Source organism: Ascaphus truei, chromosome 12 (genome assembly GCF_040206685.1).
Source record: "Ascaphus truei isolate aAscTru1 chromosome 12, aAscTru1.hap1, whole genome shotgun sequence".
NCBI lineage: Eukaryota > Metazoa > Chordata > Amphibia > Anura > Ascaphidae > Ascaphus > Ascaphus truei.
In genome coordinates, this window is record NC_134494.1 from 26,523,287 (window position 1) to 26,543,869 (window position 20,583).

Genomic DNA, 20,583 nt, shown 5'->3' on the forward strand with positions numbered 1-20,583 from the left:
AACGCTTAGTTAAAGTCAATGCTGCTCAAGGGGGCGCCACCAGGTACTGAATCTAATGGTTCACATACTTTTTCACACAAGGTTATTGAATGTTTAATCATTTGAGGATAAATAAACGTTGAAAAAGTATCATGTTTATGTGTTATTTGTTTGATCAGGTTATTTTGATCTATTATTAGGACTTGGATTAAGATCTAATAACATTTTAGGTGTGAAAAAAATTGATCATTCGAAGTGGTTCACAAGCTTTTTCTCGCCACTGTAAATAGTTATTTTTTACCACAAGTCCAGGAGACATCCAGCAACAAATCAGAGAACTCTGCAACAAAGCTCAAAATTAATGCAACTGTAGCCCTGGTACGAAATAGGGCTATAGTTCTTTCCTCCTTCTGGTATAAGCCCGGGTAAGGGCAGGCTGCCAGAAGTTATCATGGGTTTCCCCCACTTCAAGCCCTGCCCTGAGTGGTGGAGGTAGGCCACCTGACCCTGTGTCAAGGCAAGAGACACAGGGGAGGGGCCTGCTGAAATCATAAAGAGCAGGGCACTGCCTATTTAGTGTGAGAAGAAGAGTTCAGGAGTCTAGTCTAGTCCTGTCAGTCAAATTAGTCCTGTGAGAGAAGCAGTGACAGTGAGTGTACAGTTGGAGAAGGAGAAGCCAGCAGCCTATGAGTAGAGCTGATGGAAGTATAGTTAGGGAGGTGGACCAATTCCTCTCACCCTGTCTAGGGGTGAGGGAAGAGCTAGCCCCACCCTGGGTGCCCGTGGCCTAGGGTGGTGGCAGGGAAAGAGACCATCCTGAGGGAGAGCGGTCTGGAGGAGCTGACAACCTGTACCTGCCTGAACGTACTGCTGCTGCTGTTGCTGTTATTACTGCTGCTGGTGAATAAAGACCTGCTGCTTTTAAGAAAGATCTATCGGGTGAGACTGGAATCTCTCTTCCCTGTGTGGGAATTCTCTGGAAGGATTCCACCCCGCGTTCCTGGGGCTTACCAGAAATGGAGGCGCTGCACCACTAAATGAAACGAAGGTATTCACCCCAGAAACCTGATCCTGACATCCCCATACCATCGCGGGAGACTCAAGCCCTCCTGTTGCCAGCAGGTATGCACCACCCTCAGACATGTAGCCAAACCCTAGTACAGAGGAGGGGGGCCGATCTGCGATTGCCCCGGGGAAGGGGGGCTAAACAACAGAACTAGAAGAAGTCTAAGGGGCCTATTCTAGTCACCGTCATAACCAACTTATCAAGGCTTTTTAGCTGTTATCGGCCAAAAATGCCTACAGCGATTCAGAAAGCCTCGCTAAGTGGGCTGAATCGCCATTTTTGTCTCTCGTCAAAAACACATCGACAGGTGAGCCGCGATGAGCCCCTTATCGGCAGATTTGAAAATCGTGCAATTCTAGTAGCCTTGATTACCTTATCGAGGCTAATCGCTGTTCTAGAATTGCAGTTTCCCCCCAAATTCCTCTCACCAGAAAACTTTGGCGTGAAGCTGGTGAGAAGATTTAGAGGCGGCGGAGAGAGAGGCACTTAGAAAAAGATGCATTTTTCCTGCCTTGGATTGATGCCGTGGGTCTCCGGAGCTGATACCCATTAATATCGGCACCGTAGACCCCTGGCATGAATCAGATACATGAAAAATGCATTAACAGGCAACTTCATTACCTTAGCGGCTAACCGCTAATGCAGGAGTTCAAACTTCTGCTGCTGCGCCCCCCTACCTTGCAGTTGCATCAAATGATGCTGCGGGGTAATGTGACATCATGTGGCGACGCATTACAGCATCTGAATCACAGTAGGTTTTGTGCTGCAGGGGCCTCGTGTTGGCTCCAAAATGTTGGAGTTTTTGGATATGTATTAAATCTATTTCTTGCATCTACTCCTAGTGCTTCGTCTCCTTCCCTGGTCCTTGGATTTTTGGTTAAGTGTGTATATATATATATATATATATATATATATATATATATATATATATATATATATATATCTGTATATATATATATATATATATATATATATCTGTATATATCTATCTATCTATATATATATATATATATATATATATATATATATATATATATATCTGTATATATCTGTATATATCTGTATATATCTGTATATATCTGTATATATCTGTATATATCTGTGTATATATATATATATATATATATATATATATATATATATATATATATATACTGTATGTTCATTTGCATGTCTTAGACAGGTCTGCAACCCTGTCTTTCCCCATTGTCACCCAGCATACAGCGCTTCCACTGCAGCAAGAGATTCTGGGAAATGACATGCAAATGAGCATGCTGTGTTTAAAACAGCATGCATTGGCTTGAGGATTGGCTTGTGTAATACGAGCTTGAGACAAAAGGTGGCACTGAGTGCTCATTTGCATGTCATTTCCCAGAATCTCTTGCTGCAGTGGAAGCGCTGTATGCTGGGTGACAATGGGGAAAGACAGGGTTGCATACCTGTCTAAGACATGCAAATGAACATACAGTAATATTTACAGTTGCTTTATGCTTTACTGTGGAGGGTTTTTGTCACTTTTTTTACCCACCATAACCTTAATGACAGTGGTGATTACCTAGTCTAGTCTCAAACCTGCTTGCCATTAAGACCAGCCTCACACTGATGATACCCATCAAGGTTGAAACATGTATGTGAGTAGGTCTAATGGCTTTGCATTTCATCCCAGCCTCTGTTTAAAAGCTGTGTTTAAAACAGCATGCATTGGCTTGAGGATTGGCTTGTGTAATACGAGCTTGAGACAAAAGGTGGCACTGAGTGCTCATTTGCATGTCATTTCCCAGAATCTCTTGCTGCAGTGGAAGCGCTGTATGCTGGGTGACAATGGGGAAAGACAGGGTTGCAGACCTGTCTAAGACATGCAAATGAACATACAGTAATATTTACAGTTGCTATATATATATATATATATATACAGAGATACAGATATATGTAGAGGTATCTGTACCGTGTTAGTCGAGCTTAATAATCAAGAACGGTATCGTCTATTCAATTTTGATTACATATATAAATATATATATTTTTAATATATATATTATATTTATATAACATACATACAGTGCATGGCTTATTTAATCAAATACATATGTGTTGTACAAAACAAAAGCCTCACCTCTACTTCCTTTTCAGTCAACGGTGGGGAACTAAAATCAAAAAGATGTGAGTCAGTGGATATCAGTTTCAGCATGGAGAATTATCACTGTTTGTATGTATATGTATGGAGCAAGGAAGATTAAACTGCAGACTAGACTTTTGAGAGATGATCCATGTTGGATTCAGACAAGAAGGTGGGAGACGCCGTTGAATATGAACATATGGGATTATTCATTAAATTGCATTAGTGCCAATCAAGGAAACTCCCATTTAAGTCAATGCCTTAGTGCCCCAATCAGCATTATTGCAGTTTAATGAATAACCACCTTAGAGTGTGTCAGGTTAATTGTCAATGAGATTGTCTTGTGTGCAGCTTAACTCCTGTATGACATGATAATGAGGTGAGTGAAGCAGTTCGGGGGACTTGTGGAAGATACGCAGATACACGGATGGGTTCTCTCTCCTCGCTGCACGGTGGAAGGTTTTTGTAACTTTATTTCACCCAGTTTAACCCGATTGTGTCTAGTTTGCAACCCACACCCAACTTCACAATGCAGCGGCAGTGACCCCGCTCAGACTGATGGTTCCAAAAGAAGGAAACAGCCGTCTTTGAGTGAGCCCACTGATTGCGTTTCTTCTTTGTCCCAGGCTTGGCGGTACAAGCTCATTCATGCAGCAGGCAACATCTATAGGGAATTCATGTATTGAAGTGGCTAGGAAGCTACAAGTGACATGCCCACAGCCCACTGGATGCACTTTTCATGTCGCTACATAGCATTCTTATATGCCATGTGAAAATGGGATGAATTATGCACATTTTTGGGGATCTGTGGAAGACACACAAACACTCTCTTGGGTAGAGATGTCCAAATTCGAGTCACCTATGTTTCGCTCAAATTTGAGAAAAACATGCAAACACTAAGAATACATTCAATAGAACTTTGTCACTTCAAATGTCGCCATATGGAACATAGGTTTTGCGGGAGAGGAGCAAACCCACATATTTTCGGCTGTGAACACTTTTACTTGGTAAACTGCTTTTAAAAAGTGGGATGGAAAAGAATGGCGGTGTGGGTGAAACGTTGGCACATCTCTACCCCCGAGTACACGCGGAGATTGGCTGAAACAATAGGGTTCGCAGGTTTCAATGCGTTGTTTTCGGATACTTTGCCTATCTCTTTTGTTAAATCCCACATTGCACCGTACCTGCTAGGCAGAGATCTGTGTACACGCAACTTCCGTAGCAAAATGTCTGGGATATTAGGCATTACGTCGGAGTCTCCCTTGGCTTCTTCTTCATCGGCAGATAGAGAAAGAACAGGCGATGGACCTGAAACACATACAACACATGTTTTTGTTTTTAGAACTACCAGAGTTTGATCACAAACAAGCTCAGGATCCCTTTTATATGTAGAAAAGCTCCACATCTTAATGGAATTAGGGAGTGGCTCAGTGAGTAAAGACACTGACTGGCACTGAGTGTGAAGCAGAGGAACCTTGTTCAATTCCTGGTGTTGGCTCCTTGTGACATTGGGCAAGTTACTTTATCTCCTTGTGCCTCAGACACAAAAACATAGATTGTTAGATGATACAGTACTGTAGATCCACGGGGCAGGCACCGGTGCCTGCAAAATGTCTCTGTAAAGCGCTACGTAAAACTAGCAGCACTATACAAGAACATACTATTATTATTATTTTATTTAATGACCAGTAGATTTTTTTTATGTATAATCTCCAGTTACCTGCATTTCACGTTGCTTTGCATTACTGTGCCCATTAAAAGGGAGATAATTAATTGCATATTTTTGCACAGATCATGTGTAACACATTCAAAGAAAATTGCTTATACGGAAAAGATAGAATCTACTTCCTTCCACTCTTGAAAAGATGAGCATGTGCAAAAAGCCCTCTGACAATGTCTTTCATGATCTGTTTAATCTTTTGTACTGTTATGAGTTGATTAATGTCTTGCAGAGCAAGTAGCTGTTTGATTTTATGCAATAAATCCTTCTTTCCACTATAGTTTGGAAATGCTCAATTACATGCATTTAATGATATATAGCCAGATTGTACTTTAAGAATTGATAGTGTTAGGTTTAATTCTCTGCCAAGATAAGTACTGCATAGCTCTCTAATGTTAAACTAAACGCCTGTTGCATCTTAAGGTCCTCTTGCAGAATGCTCTTAACAACTTACACCTAACTCATCAAATAGAGCAGGGATGGCCAGCTCCAGTCCGCAAGAACCACTAACAGTGCCTGTTTAAGTATACCCCTGCTTAAGCACAGAAGCTAATGAGAGGATAGCCTTACAACCTGCACTGTTAGTAGCCCTTGAGGACTGCAGTTGACTACCCCTGAAATCGAGCATTATAAACAGTGTATAGATTAAACCACCCCTTAGCCAGGATTATCAAACTGTGCTGAATACAGAAACTATTTTGTCGGATATACCTTTACATTTCATTAATAAATTAAGGCAAAACCTGATGTGTCCATTGAGTCGCTCGTTCTGCGTTGCCCAGTATCCAGGAATAAGTAAGAAACTGCTGTGTTTGAAGGTCTGTGTCATTAACGATAAGTTTAAGCTAACCACAGCAGGACATGAATAAGCCAACCAGCAGGTCTTGCGGCTGCTTATCAACTACAGTACAGTATGTGCCCGGCTGCTTACTGCGAATGCTAGTGGCGTTTTTGGCCTATGCATCAATGCAGGAGGGTTATACTAATTTAGTAGCAGTGGTTCTAAACCTAATAAGCCGCACCCCTCTTGGACCAGACTCTAGAAATAACCAATACCTTTACAAATAGTCAGCAAATTAGTAAACGTGTGTGAGCTCAGCTAGCTTAAAGATGGGCAGGATTTGGAGTAATTCTGAAAATAATATAAATATTTCAGGAGTGGGCAACTCCAGTCCTCAAGGGCCACCACAAGGTCAGGTTTTCAGGATATCCCTGCTTCAGCACAGGTGGCTCAAACAGAGGCTCAGTTAAAGATTGAGCCATCTGTGCTGAAGCAGGGACTGATGCTGAAGCCGACATAAAAAAAAACCCAGAGGCCCATACTTACTAATCAGAACTCTGCCATAGGACATCTTCCAGAATGGATCTGAGCACTGGCAGGTGCCCTATTACCTTGCACCGCTTAGTAAATATGGCTCTGAATCCACCAAGTCTCTCCCTCACGGCAAATGTAGGCTGGTTCTTCCGAAGAAGAATGTCTGCCTAAGTATTGTATACTTGACAATACTGTTCATCAGACTCACATTGCCTATATTCATTATGACGCCAAAGAGAATGTTCCATGTTACTGGCGCAATTTCTAATCCATGTGCTACGTAATGGGTGGCATGGTACACCCTTTCCTTTAATGTTTAATTGAGTCATGTTGTCTAACTCCCAGGGCAAATGTCATGTTATCCTAATACCCAAATAATAAATACAGGACCACATAAACCATCTAGCATACTGCACCTCTATCCTGTTCTGCCGCCTCGCTGAGGTCTGGGAGCTTCAGTCCAGTAGTGAGGTGTTGATTCCGCATCAGCTTGTGTTCCTGCATAGAAAAAGAAATGTATGTGTATCCCATACCTAATGGATTTTACTTATGTCTAATGCAATACTCTAATTACTGTGGCTACTCCTTTAACCCCATTCATATTTAAAGAACAGTTTCATGGTAAATGCTAAATGGTAGCAGTACTGAGTATCGCGCTCTCGAGACCGATCAACACTCCTACTGTAGTAAACGCAATTATCCACAAAATAACAATTATATGGATTACACTGCAATAATAAGGGAAAGCAATGGGGGTGAGATATCCTTACTTTCCCCCAAGGAATCAAAAGGTTTCCATTTTTCCTTTGTGATGTTAAATGGGATTCTGGAAGTAGGAAAGTGGCTGCAGTGCACTGAGGTTCGGTACTAAGTCCTTGGTTTCTGCTTCTTCTGCAAGAGCACAAACCTGTCCTAGCCTTTGTGGTAATGATGTAGAAGAGGACGTGTTGGTGCCATTCTTGCCGAAGCATAACCTACACGTGGGGTACGAGAGAATCTCATCGCACTGCTGCCTCTCTGATCCCAGTATCACAAATGAAATCAGAAAATGAAAGGGGTCCATCCACCCCAGCACGGGAGCGGGCACAATCGCCATTTCTTTGCCTCAGTAAAACCCCATCGATTAATTCCTCCTGAAAAGAAAGTGAGCATATCTCCAACATTTACATTTATTCAGTTTAATAGTATAAATAGTTTTGCATGCATTTTAACAATTCTGTAAATGTTATCACATAGCACGGAAACTGAACATCTTTTCAAGCAGCATTTTTTAAATGTCTGTACCTACTTTAATATAACACAATTCCAACGTGCGTGGGAACAGCTTCAGGCGAGGAGAATCCGGCGTGTGCAGCCATCCCAACACAGACAAACAATGTCTTCATAGTGCAGGTCTCCTCTAAGACAGAGACACAAAGTGGAGGTCTACTCACAAGTTCATAATGCAACGTTCTATTTAATGTGACAGCAGAGAACAGAGGAATTACAACGTTTCAGGTCCCACATGGACCTTTCATCAGGTGAAACATTGTCTTTCCACTGTTCTTGGCTGTGACATTAAATGGAGAACTTCACTATGAACGTGTGAGTAGTCTTAGAGGAGACCTGCACTTTCCAGAAAGTGTTTGTACATACGTTAAGAAATCTTCTCTTGCACTTTCCAGGGATCTTTTTACATTTACAATTTGATGCTTCGCTTAGGAGATATAACGTGTTTAAAAAAAAACGAATTGTCCGGGAGGTTAAAATGAAGCTCTACTAGAGTGCAGTCTACATGTTGCCATGGTAACCTAAAAGCTAGAGATTAGGAAAATTATTTTTTTTAACACTGGAATAAAACCATGTAAGGGTCGGACACACACAGGGTCCTAACATTATAGGAGTTAAACTTCCGGCCAGTTTTTAAAATGTTGCCACCCTCAGCCACTTACCTTTTGCTGCCCTGGTCTCCTCCTCCCGATGTCACGTGGCGACGCGTTTCCATGACAATAGGATACCATGTGATGTCACGTTGTCATGGCAACGCGGCGCCTTGTGACGTTGAGGCGTCATTTGGCACCACGATGCTGCAGGAGGAGGTAAGAGCCTTTAACAGAGGCCCAGCGCTCCCCACCGGCAATCACTTTGATTGTTGTGGGGAAGAAAGCGGGGCCTCTGTAACCGCAGACCCGGCCCCTCCGAAATATGCTCCCTGCCCTGAAATTGTCCACCCTCGGCCTGGGACTAGTAGGCCTATGCGTAAATACGGGCCTGGCTACACTCAAAGATTTCAGGTGCAGGTTGCTGCTTTAATATCTCAGAACCTTTAAATTATTCTTTTTGATGCTTGATACTGGGGTTGTGTAAATCGCAGGCAGTTGATCACACAAGGTTTCTTGATATCACTTCAGGAAGGAAAGCATTTGGAAAAGGAATACTCTCCTGAGATTGAGGTTTTATCCCACGAGTAGCACTCACATCTGACACAACTATTTTTCAGCGTCTTCCTGTTTACACGCCGCGGATAAAGAATCACTTTTGCTCTTAAAAAGGGTAGGTGTAATTCCTCCAAAAAAAGGTTTTCAAAGTGGGGACTGAAGGCCAATCTAGCTAGGTATTCTTTGTAGGCTGTTACGGTACAAATGTAGCAAAGTATATTGTATCTACAGTATATTGTACCTACTGATAATGCAGAATATCACAGACTAGTCCACCATAAGGAAACAGTGGGAGCAATAACACTGGCTATGTCTGTACTGTATGTGTAATTTTGACTGCTTCCCCTATTCACCACCATCACCATTAGTGCTCCAAATATACTCTGGTGCAGAATCCCAAATAAGGATTGATCATAGCTACAACATTCTGACAAACCAAGATGGGCGTATGTAAATATCACTGAATAATGGAAATAATTCTAATTAGTGGAGACTTACTCATGGAAACAAGGCCCATTGTGACAAAACTGAGGATCACGGACAGTATAGTTTCATACAAAATAAGTGAGTAGTTGTTTGAGTTGGGTAGAATATAGAACCATCCTCTCTAGAACTATGAAAGGCTGCAGTAATGCGGAATGGATGCCTGCTTAGCCGTCGCCAGTTTGCTGCTGCTGTTTAGCTGCTGTGGAACAATTAACTGTCTCTGTTTCACTGCCACCATTTCTTCGCCGCTACGGCTCCCCCGACCAGCTCCCCTTACGGACTGATGGTAGAAGCTGGTTTATGATTATGGCTCTCCTAACGGAACGGTGGTAGAAGCCGGGTTTATGATTATGGCTCTCCTAACGGAACGATGGTACAAGCTGGGTTATGATTATGGCTCTCCTAACGGAACGGTGGTAGAAGCCGGGTTATGATTATGGCTCTCCTAAAGGAACGATGGTAGAAGCCGGGTTATGATTACAGCTCTCCTAACGGAATGATGGTAGAAGCTGGGTTATGATTACAGCTCTCCTAACGAAACGGTGGTAGAAGCCGGGTTATGATTACGGCTCTCCTAACGGAACGGTGGTAGAAGTCGGGTTTATGATTATGGCTCTCCTAACGGAACGATGGTAGAAGCCAGGTTATGATTACGGCTCTCCTAACGAAACGGTGGTAGAAGCCGGGTTATGATTACGGCTCTCCTAACGGAACGGTGGTAGAAGTCGGGTTTATGATTATGGCTCTCCTAACGGAACGGTGGTAGAAGCTGGGTTATGATTATGACTCTCCTAACGGAACGGTGGTAGAAGTCGGGTTTATGATTATGGCTCTCCTAACGGAACGGTGGTAGAAGCTGGGTTATGATTATGACTCTCCTAACGGAACGGTGGTAGAAGTCGGGTTTATGATTATGGCTCTCCTAACGAAACGGTGGTAGTAGCTGGGTTATGATTATGACTCTCCTAACGGAACGGTGGTAGAAGTCGGGTTTATGATTATGGCTCTCCTAACGGAACGGTGGTAGAAGCTGGGTTATGATTATGACTCTCCTAACGGAACGGTGGTAGAAGTCGGGTTTATGATTATGGCTCTCCTAACGAAATGGTGGTAGTAGCTGGGTTATGATTATGACTCTCCTAACGGAACGGTGGTAGAAGTCGGGTTTATGATTATGGCTCTCCTAACGGAACGGTGGTAGAAGCTGGGTTATGATTATGGCTCTCCTAACGGAACGATGGTAGAAGCCAGGTTATGATTATGGCTCTCCTAACGGAACGGTGGTAGAAGCCGGGTTATGATTACGGCTCTCCTAACGAAACGGTGGTAGTAGCTGGGTTATGATTATGACTCTCCTAACGGAACGATGGTAGAAGCTGGGTTATGATTATGACTCTCCTAACGGAACGATGGTAGAAGCCGGGTTATGATTACGGCTCTCCTAACGGAATTATGGTAGAAGCTGGATTATGATTATGGCTCTCCTAACGGAATGATGGTAGAAGCCGGGTTATGATTATGGCTCTCCTAACGGAACGATGGTAGAAGCTAAATTGTGATTACGGTTCACCTTACCAGATCCCCCTACAGACTGATGGCAGAAGCTGGGTTATGATTACGGCTCCCCTAACGGAACAATGGTAGAAGCTGGGTTATGATTACGGTTCACCTTACCAGCTCCCCCTACGAACCGATGGTAGAAGCCAGGTTTATTACATCTCCCCTTATGGACCAATCCACAGCTCCCGCTACGGACCGATAGTAGAAGCCAGGTGACAAAAATGTTCAGCCGGACAACTGTCCAGCGGCAAAATTAGAGTGGTGAAATGGCCCCAGCGACCTGTCTTAGACCGGCACTAATAAGACTACGAAATTATCTCAAAATATGCAAAATAAAAAAACCCTGCTCAATATTTATCAAAAGAAAAATTCCTCTTGCTTTCAATGGGATTAATTTTGAGTGATAAATCTACTTCCATTTATGTACCAGTTTGAGAACCTTTGATTAATACCCTCTTGGCCTACAAAGATGGTAATACGTATGCGCTCCACATGTCACTGGAAGAATTGCACATTTTTGATTAAAATGCTACTGCAAAAACTTACCTCCCTTAGCTTGGTTAGTTTCTGAAGTCGAACCGGTTGTATGTTTAAGTCCTTAAACCCTGTAAATTTTGGTATCATATTGCTGCATTTGCCATGACTGGTAAGAAAGTCCTCTTCATTTGCTGGCAAGTCCAAACTGGCTTTCTCTTTATGTTGCGGTTCTACACTATCCCACGAAAGAGCTCTCAATAGAGGAGCTCGAGTCACCAATGCCTGATGTTCAACTATGGAAATAAACTTCAAATCAGGAGGGCCATGCGCTAAACCTTGGACATTTAATTCCAAATTAGCAACACAGGGTCCGTGTGTGTGGCCTCCTATTGGCAAGTCATACTCTCTGGATTTCGCGAGAATTGATTTTCCGAAGTCATTTTCAGGAGTATTCGCGCTCTTACAAAGAGACGTTTTGTGGCTGTCACTGCCTGTTGCTTTGTGTATGTTATCCATATGCTTCAGCGGGTCAAAGTTTTCCTTTTGCTCAGAAAGAGCCTCTTTTGAGGCTATAAAACTTGGGGAACGAGGAGAAAGCCTTCCTTGGGAAATTTTCCTCTGGTCATTTTGTTGTCGATCTGTTAATCCCTTTGTGGCATTCTAAAACGATCAAGAACGTCAAACAAACATTAAAAATCATAAACAATGCAAAGAATTAATGCTGTGCCGGGGCTCAATATACAACAGATTTGAGACTACAACTGACATATTACCAACGGAAACGGTCGCAATGCTCTAATAATAATAATAATAACAATACAGTGTAATGTTATTTATATAGCACTTTTCCCCCAACTCTTCTCAGTTACAAAAAAGGGGAAAAAGAAGAAAACGTTGAAGGTTATAAACGAGACCAAACACAAGGAAAGATAAAATACAGGATGGGACAGCACAGTAGCTACTGTATTAAGGCTGCAGTCCCAGTCTGCACTGCCGCATGTGCGCCCAGCGGGGGGCGCGTGCACAGCGCTTCACCGCGATCTGCGGTCTGTGGAGAGAGGCAGAGATTGCGAGGGAAGGGCGTGGATGGGGTTATTCAGGGGCGTGGCCATGACCTCACGCGGCTGGTTCACCCTTATTGGCTGCACCACCGGGGGGCGTGGCCACGCCTCCGTCGCAAGTTGCAAATACAATTTTTTTGTATTTTGAAAAACCCATCGTAGAGAGCGGCTGCACATTCCGCGCCAAGGTACTTAGTGGGCCCAGCCCCATTGAGGGGCGGTACTTGTGCAGTACAACAGCCGTGAGCTGTAGAACGCACTGGGACCGCAGCCCTAACTGCCGGGCAGGTTCTGGTTCATTAATTAAATGCCTTTGTAAAGAGGTAGGTCTTGAGCTAGTGTACACACTATCTATCCACAATAGGTGATACTGTACACAGCTTAACATTCAGCAATATCATCATAAGCACTGTGATTTTCCATCTCCGGTATTAAAATACATAACTAAAAAAGTCCCCAAAAATAGAAAGTCCTAATTTTTTGCATCTTAATTCTTTGTTCACGTTTTGCCTTTTCTGCATGAATACAGATGAAACATGCGCAACCAGAGAAATCAGCATTAACGCCATTGAAGTCATTCGTAGCGGTATGAAATGCTCACTGAATTTTTTTTCCGGGGCTCCTATTTATATAACACAGATTGGTTCACAGACAGCTCTATGCCACCCGCTTACCTCTTCTGCTTTGGATCGCTATTAGCAGAAAGGTAACCTGGGCTATCATATCTTTTACGAGCCCGGTTCTGTCAGACATGGAATAGTTTTCAGGCTGACATAAACCAGCTTTCTATTGTGGACTGGCAGGAAATATACGCTCATAATTCTTCCTTGTTCTATACCATACTGTACTTGCTATTCTTTATTCATAAGTCTAAATTAAAGCTTTTATGGCAGATTTAAGTACCACTTAGTTGGAAGAAAAAAAAAGCAAATCCTCTTAATTTCATCATTATATATTTTGTATGGACCAAATTCAATAGCTTAGCATTTATAATCTGTACATAAAAAAGCGAAATCCCCCCAAAACCATCACTCTCACCCCCACTCAAGTTAGGATCCCAGTGAAGAAATTATCCATCTTTTAGATGCACAAATCACTTTCATTTTGTAGTAGACTGTACCAGCTATATAGAAATTGATGTCCTACGCCTTGTTACCTGTAATATTGCAGCTGGCCCAGAAAATACAGCTGGATATAGATCAGAACCTGTAAAAAAATAAAAAAAATGCATGAATTCATTTACCAGACTTGGGCACATGCCAGGTACAATGTAACAATAATTATTTTACAGCGGGTGATGGTCACCTCCACCTTTTAACATGGGAACTTTTCAATAAAGGGTTAATGTGAGCGTTTGTCCTGTTGCTCCTGTTCTTCATTATGGGACTGCATATCCACTTTTATGTCTGTATATCTTTATTTATATAGCGCCATTCATGTACATAGCGTTTCACAGCAGTAATACACGTGACATAATATTATAACACATAGTGGGAAGAAGCGCTTCAGGCATGAAAGCAAAAATAGGCAAAGGAGTCCCTGCCCCGAAGAGCTTACAATCTAAGTGGTAAGTGGGGAGAAGTTACAGAGACAGGAGGGTGTGCTGGTAAATGCGTCTGTAAGGGGTCAAAGTCAGTGCATATGAGATGTACTGTATAGTGCTTGCTCCCTTGAATGGGTCAAAACATACTCTTTTCCCTTTATGGTTTGTTCATGCCCTTCTCCAAGTAATGAAGCATTGTCTCGGATTTGTCACGATACCTAGAACAGTCACAGCTGGCATGATTTTGTTTTTTTGTTTTGGCTGCAGAAAGCACTACCATTCTGAGTGCTCAAATAAGTGGAAAACAGAACAAAAACCCTGTATGGCAGTGACTTGCCCAAAGAAATTCCATATAAATTCGGACTATTATTAGTTTGTCATTTCTGAAAATCAGATGGTCCATTACCATTAAAGGGCAGCTCGTGCTAAACTAGTAATTTCCTTAGCAACTTCTAATAAACACCATCAGGAAGACTCGTCAGTAACTCTCCATTGAGCTTTATTTCACATGTTTTTTTTTTTTAACTTATTAGGAGTTTAATTATTAAGCTGCAATAGTGCAGATCAGGGGCATTCTCTCACGGAACCTCCAACTGACTCCAATGGGAGTTTCTGTTTAATGATTAACCCCCTAATTCATTGAAAGACAGCTCATGTATTTTAAGATGCTCCCAATGGACTTTAAAGAGTCCTCACTGATTTTTCAATTAAATAGTCTGTTTTTGGCTCACATTTTAAGAATCTCATCCACCCGAGTTCTTGCATGTGTATAAATATGGCCCAGTTTCACATTTCCCCTGCAGTGACGTTATTGTATTTTTAAAAAAAACATTTCTATTACTGTTTTGATTTGTACTTCTGAATAAAAAATAAAAAAATAGAGTAAGTACCTGGCAGTGTTGGAAATGTGAATGAATTACTCCTTGATGGTACTGGTGAAACCTTTGGACTCAGTGCTGGAGACAGGACTATTAAAGAACGGAAAATAAAAACGAAGATACAAGATGTCACGATAATTCAAAACATTTGAACTCAAAAGGTTAGAAGCGCACGGGATTGGGGTTTGAGTTTCTTATATCTTGAGACAATCACTCTGGGGCTGGGACAACAAAACTGCAGGAACATAAGATGCACAAGCGGCTGTCTACAAAGCACGGATAATAAGGACACATATTGGGTGTGGGTTTACTTGTAGACTTCATGGATCACTTCAAGTTTGTTGCACTGTTGGCAAAGCAGCTTATGGTTGAAATTGAAGACAACAGGGCATCCTGTTGGCAACCAATACCAAAGTAGGCAACATTATAAATGAATAGGTAAAGACCCTCAAATATCTGACAGCAAGGTCTGGTACAAGCTCATACCTCTGAAATCCCTGCTAACCATCGTTGACTCCCAGGAAATGATGCGCTTTCAATATTTCAGAACTTGGCAATAGACTTCCAATATGTGACTTCCTACCCAGTGGCGGAATTAGAAAACTGCCACCCTTCAGCACTTGCCTAGTGCCACGCTCCTCCTTCGTGCCGCCCCCCTCCTTCAGCGCTCAAACGATGCCGTGACGTCACGTGGTGTCGCGTCGCAACGGCAACGTGAGGTCACATGGCGTCACGTTGCCATAGTAATGTGACACAATTTAACATCAAGGCAACCAGACGCCACGTGACGTCGCAGCGTCATTTGACGCTGAAGGAAGAGGAGGACGGCACGAAGGAGAAGGTAAGTAGTATACAGAGGCTCCACGCTCTCCCCCGGAAATCAGTGACGAAAGAGTGGGGCCTCTGTATATGGGGAGAAAAAACAAGGTACATTTACCGGCCCACAATGTTGCCGCCCTAGGCCCAGGCCTATCGGGCGTAATGGGAAATCCACCACTGAAGTGCCACAGAACCTTATGGAATAAATATTGCTTTAACATCTCACGCCTGATCAACAGACGTCTGACATTAGCAGAGTTCCGCTAGTGTCAAATACACTTTATGCTAGAAATCGATGCATATATTATAATGCCCTGTTCTCCCCACTGGCCAAATTAATGTAGTTGACTTCCCATCAAGTGCTGGGACTTCTTCTTCTTCTTCTTTACACAAAAAGAATAATGTTAACAAGTTTATGGCAATAGCACGGAAATGAACAGGGGAGGAAGGGCAACCAGTGGACACGTCTGATAAGAGTATCATTTGTTGTGGCGGACTGTAAACTAACCCTCATACATCAAAAGTCTGAAGAAAATGATGTAAGAGGGACACTAGTGTTTGCCTTTCGCCTTTGACATTACTTGGCATAAACATTTAGTGCATGTGTATTCTGGAAAGTGAATAGCAGTTAGCATATTTCATCTGTTTTTAAATGCAATGGGGGAGATCCATTAAGTGCAGATAGGAGACATCGCATTCCTATCTATCGCTAACTGCCATTCAAGTCAATGAGGGTTAACCAAGAATGAGTGCAATACTGGATCCCCGTCATCGACACTTAGCATATCTCAGCCAACCAATCCCATGAAGTAATTGTTGTTTCTGCGCTCGACTATTTCCAATCTGTGTTCTTAAAACTCTGTGATACCCATGCTCCATTACGCAGAATAAAAGTAGGTGGGGGCCACCTTTTGTGGTTTACAACAGACCTTATACCATCTCAGGGATGCCTTGTGGAAAAGCTACAAAGTAACTGACACTACCAAAGACCTTAATAACTACAGATGCCTGCGGAATATGTGCACAAGGCAAACAAGGCACACAAAAGCACAATATTACTTTGACAATCTTTGCCAGAATACATGAAACCCAGCTAACTTCTGGCAGGTTATTAACAATATATTCCAGCCTTCTAACCATCAACAACCAAGTAATATCACTAAGGAGGGCATTATTCTGACAAATCCCACTGACATTGCAAATGCATTCAATGATTACTTTGTGGGGTGTGCTACTAACTTAATAGCGAAACGCAACCCAAACCACAAACAAGAACCTCATTCTGAGAGTACCCCTATAGCCCCACCCTATCCCAACACTGCTCACAATTTTCAATTTGTCCCAGTATCTGAAGAGGAGATTACACAAGCGCTCCTCAAATTAAAACTAAGCAACCAATGTGGACCTGCCACTGCAATCTAAGTTCCTAAGACTTGGTGCCCCAGCCATTGCCAAACTGATTGCTTCCCTAGTTAACTCTATTCTGTCTGCAGGCCATATCTCTAAGATCTGGAAAACTGCCAAACCTAAAGCTGTCTCACATTTTAATCTGGTCTGTAACTGTTACATACGCCTATTACATTATCTTTACCTGTGCATGCAATGTCTTGTATATAATGTATACCCTGTTCACTTATGTAACTGTATTTGTCACCAGTATTATTTGTCATTATAACTCTGTGCCCAGGACATACTTCAAAACGAGAGGTAACTCTCAGTGTATTACTTCCTGGTAAAACATTTTATAAATAAATAAAATAAATACATTTGTAAGGCAAAATTTGATAAGTGATAAACATAGATGTAAAGCCTTTTTCTAGTTTGTTGCCCCTTTGAAGATGCAAGACTTAAAGGTTATTCTTGAGGTGTAAGTGGTTCTGCATGCTTTCATGATAAATTGGGGGGGAGGAGCACACCAGATAATATTAAGCATAACTTATTTTTTATAGGACATACGTTTCGGTCCTGCGATTAGATCGTCCTGAAACCGCAGCGTTGGCTGTTTCGTATGTCCTATACACATCATTCGTATTTAATATTATTTGGTGTGCTACCATCTTGTATGCTTGTATCCAATGTATTATATTCAAGGGCGTGCGTAGTCCCTTTCCACATTGCAAAGCACGCAGCTTAATTGTTAGTAAGTAATACTATTACACTGCCTAAAACCACACTCGGTACAACCTTCAAGCCATGAGAAACATCACAAACACAGCCCAATAACTCGGTGTCTCTACTCCTGGAGAACAAATCCACTGTCTAATTAAGCACAAAACCACAAGCAAAGGGAATACACCATCAGATAAGCAACACTGTTGCTATTTCCACGTTTGACACCTTGATACATAGTATCAAAGTGTGGATACAGTTCAGCTATATATCAACTGTATGGGTATCCTCTGAATCTGCAGCGTATCATCACTCAAACTGCTAGGGAGATGTGTTGAGCACCAGGGCTCTAACCCAAGCTGCTCCCATGCCTATTTGCCTGATAGAAGAGCGAACAGCTAAAAATCAAACTTTGCTCATATAGAGATGAACACCCCTTTTTAAACTATTTAGATATTTTTTGTCTATGAGCACCAGCTATTTTCTACTCTGTTCTGCATTTATTTTAATTATGCCTATTAAAATGAGATTTGATTACGGATCAGTTTTCACTCCTTTTGTGCACCGTATGGGATCTCCGCAATCTCTGCACACCCTAGTACATTTTTTAATATCCTGCAATAAATGGAAGCTATGGAAATTTGAACTCTGCTACTGAAGCGAATAGTATTCTTAGGCCTCGTCCAGGGTGGTGCTGAGCGGGCTCACGCTGGACACGTTGCGACAATGCACGTGGCCTGCGTGAGCGGGCGGGTGCGCCTGCTCGGCGCTCGGCCGCTTGCCGAGCAAGCAAAATTGATTTTGCTGCTCGCAAGCGCGTCACGTGAGTGGTTCGCCCAATGAGGGTGAACCAGGTCCATGACGTCGGAGCCGCGCCCCCTGATGCGTGCGCACCTAGCCAGGCCAGGAAAAGCGCGGACGAGCAGGGCGCAGCGCTGGAGCGCCAGCGCGCCTGTTTTTACCCTGGACAAGGCCTTATACAGAATATGCATACAAGAACTACCTGTGGGAGAATCCGAAAGACTGCATCTTGAGCGTCTCCCTCTTCGGGTTAGAAATCGCTCACTAACTTTCTTTGCTTCTTCCAATAACTCAACGTTTTTCTTCTTATCTTCCTCGGTGATTTTGACATTGGGTAGGTTGTCGCGCACGAGATCAATCACGTGTCCATTAGTGTCTGAGGGTGAATTGAATATGAAATGACGTAAATTAGAACTGAGCGATAACATTTGACATATGTAAGGAATGTGCTGGATCTATACATGAGCAAGTATAATCATAGGCATATTCATTCAATCCTAGCATTGTCCTTTTCTCTACTCATGATTGCAAAACGTTCCGAAAATGAAGGTATGAGGCCATAATGCAATACTTCTCCAGACAGAAAATGGTATGAATTAACACTTTTTTTTTTTTTTTTTTAATCAAATAATACAAGATTTGTTGTAGATGGTGAGGTTGTTTTGTGGAACATATATGAGGAAGAGACCCGTGAGGTTTTGAAAGTTCTATATACTACATCTCAAACCAGGCCCGTCTCTAGGCGGTATGCAGGTAGAGAGAGAATGACAGGGAGGGGAGAGAGTGACAGGGAGAGAGGGGAGAGAGAATGACAGGGAGAGGGGGGAGGGAGAATGACAGGGAGAGGGGGGAGGGAGAATGACAGGGAGAGGGGGGAGGGAGAATGATGGAGGAGATAGAATGACAGGGAGAGAATGACAGGGGAGGGGGGAGAGAGAATGACAGGGAGAGGGGGGAGGGAGAGAATGACGGAGAGGGGGGGGAGAGAATGACAGGGAGAGGGGGAGGGGAGAGGGAGGAGATAGAATGACAGGGAGAGGGGAGGGAGAGAATGACAGGGAGAGGGGGAGAGAGAATGACAGGGAGAGGGGGAGGGGAGAGGGAGGAGATAGAATGACAGGGATAAGGGAGGAAGAGAATGACAGGGAGAGGGGGGAGAGAGAATGACAGGGAGAGGTGGGAGAGAGAATGACAGGGAGAGGTGGGAGAGAGAATGACAGGGAGAGGGGGAGTAAAGAGAATGACAGGGGGCAGGGAGGGGGAAGAATGCCAGGGAGGGGAGAGGGGATGAGGTAGGGGGAAGAGAAAATGAGAGGGGTTAGAGTAAATGAGAGGGTGGAGGTGGAAGACAATGAGAGAGGGGTTGGGAAGAGAATGGGAGGGACGGGGAAAAGAGAGAGAGAAAAAGGGGGGTGTAGGAGGGAAAGATGGGAGAAAGTAGATTTTTTTCTAACATTCATACTAAGTATGATAATGCCATTTTTCAGTTAGATAGAAAACAAATCTTGAAAGTTAATTGGGGGGGAGGGAGGGCTCAAAGTTCGCCCTTGCACCGGTCCTGTGAACAGCTAAGATTAACAGTCCTTACCATCTTCATGGTAATATTCTATGTATTTAAATTAAATTTCTGTTTGCATTGACAAAGACTAATTTCCTAAATCCATTCGCAAACTTTTTACCAGATATTTTTTTTTTTTTTTAAACAAATGTGATTCCTGGGAAACCGGTCGGCAGAATTATTAAGGGCTAAAAAAAATTCTCAGAAATCGCTAATTTCTACCATAATTTAATAATGCCTCTGGGTACTGTGATCTAAAAGTTGCTAATTGGTAAAAGTCCATGAAAACCCTGCCTACTATTCGAACAACAAGCAAGGATTTCTGCAAAGCACTGCCCAAGAGAAAACACAGAACAGCCCTTTTAATATTTAAAGGGGCTACGTTTGCACTTGTCATATTGGGCCAAACTTGTATGACGATTGCCATTCTCTACTAAATCTGTCTTCTACAGAACACGTTCAAAACAATAAAAATGCTTCTTACCAACAGAAATCAGAGAGCTGGCAGAAGAGAAGGAAGACCTTGAGTGACGCTTTGTCCTCGCAGAGGGACTATGGGGTCTAAAAGAGAAGTGACAATTAATGTTTTCTGGAACACAGAATAAAGGGCAATAGTACATGCAGCCGTCTCATCGGGAACATAAGGGGCACAATTATTTGCAAACAAAGCATTGCTAAATT

At 42.7% G+C, this 20,583-nt stretch overlaps 1 protein-coding gene across 2 annotated transcripts in view; it reads right to left on the minus strand.

Moving 5' to 3' along the window:
* IRAG1 (inositol 1,4,5-triphosphate receptor associated 1) overlaps positions 1 to 20,583 on the minus strand; it is a 111,717-nt gene that overhangs the window by 26,598 nt on the left and 64,536 nt on the right. Inside the window, exons 4-11 of one of the 2 annotated variants that reach the window (XM_075567101.1) lie at positions 20,387 to 20,463; positions 18,547 to 18,720; positions 14,628 to 14,705; positions 13,351 to 13,400; positions 11,203 to 11,793; positions 6,610 to 6,691; positions 4,343 to 4,466; positions 3,156 to 3,186 (exon numbers count right to left, since the gene is read on the minus strand). In XM_075567101.1, coding sequence (XP_075423216.1) covers positions 3,156 to 3,186; positions 4,343 to 4,466; positions 6,610 to 6,691; positions 11,203 to 11,793; positions 13,351 to 13,400; positions 14,628 to 14,705; positions 18,547 to 18,720; positions 20,387 to 20,463 — 1,207 coding nt within the window. The remainder of the gene's footprint in view (positions 1 to 3,155; positions 3,187 to 4,342; positions 4,467 to 6,609; positions 6,692 to 11,202; positions 11,794 to 13,350; positions 13,401 to 14,627; positions 14,706 to 18,546; positions 18,721 to 20,386; positions 20,464 to 20,583) is intronic. The other variant, XM_075567102.1, reaches the window with a different exon arrangement.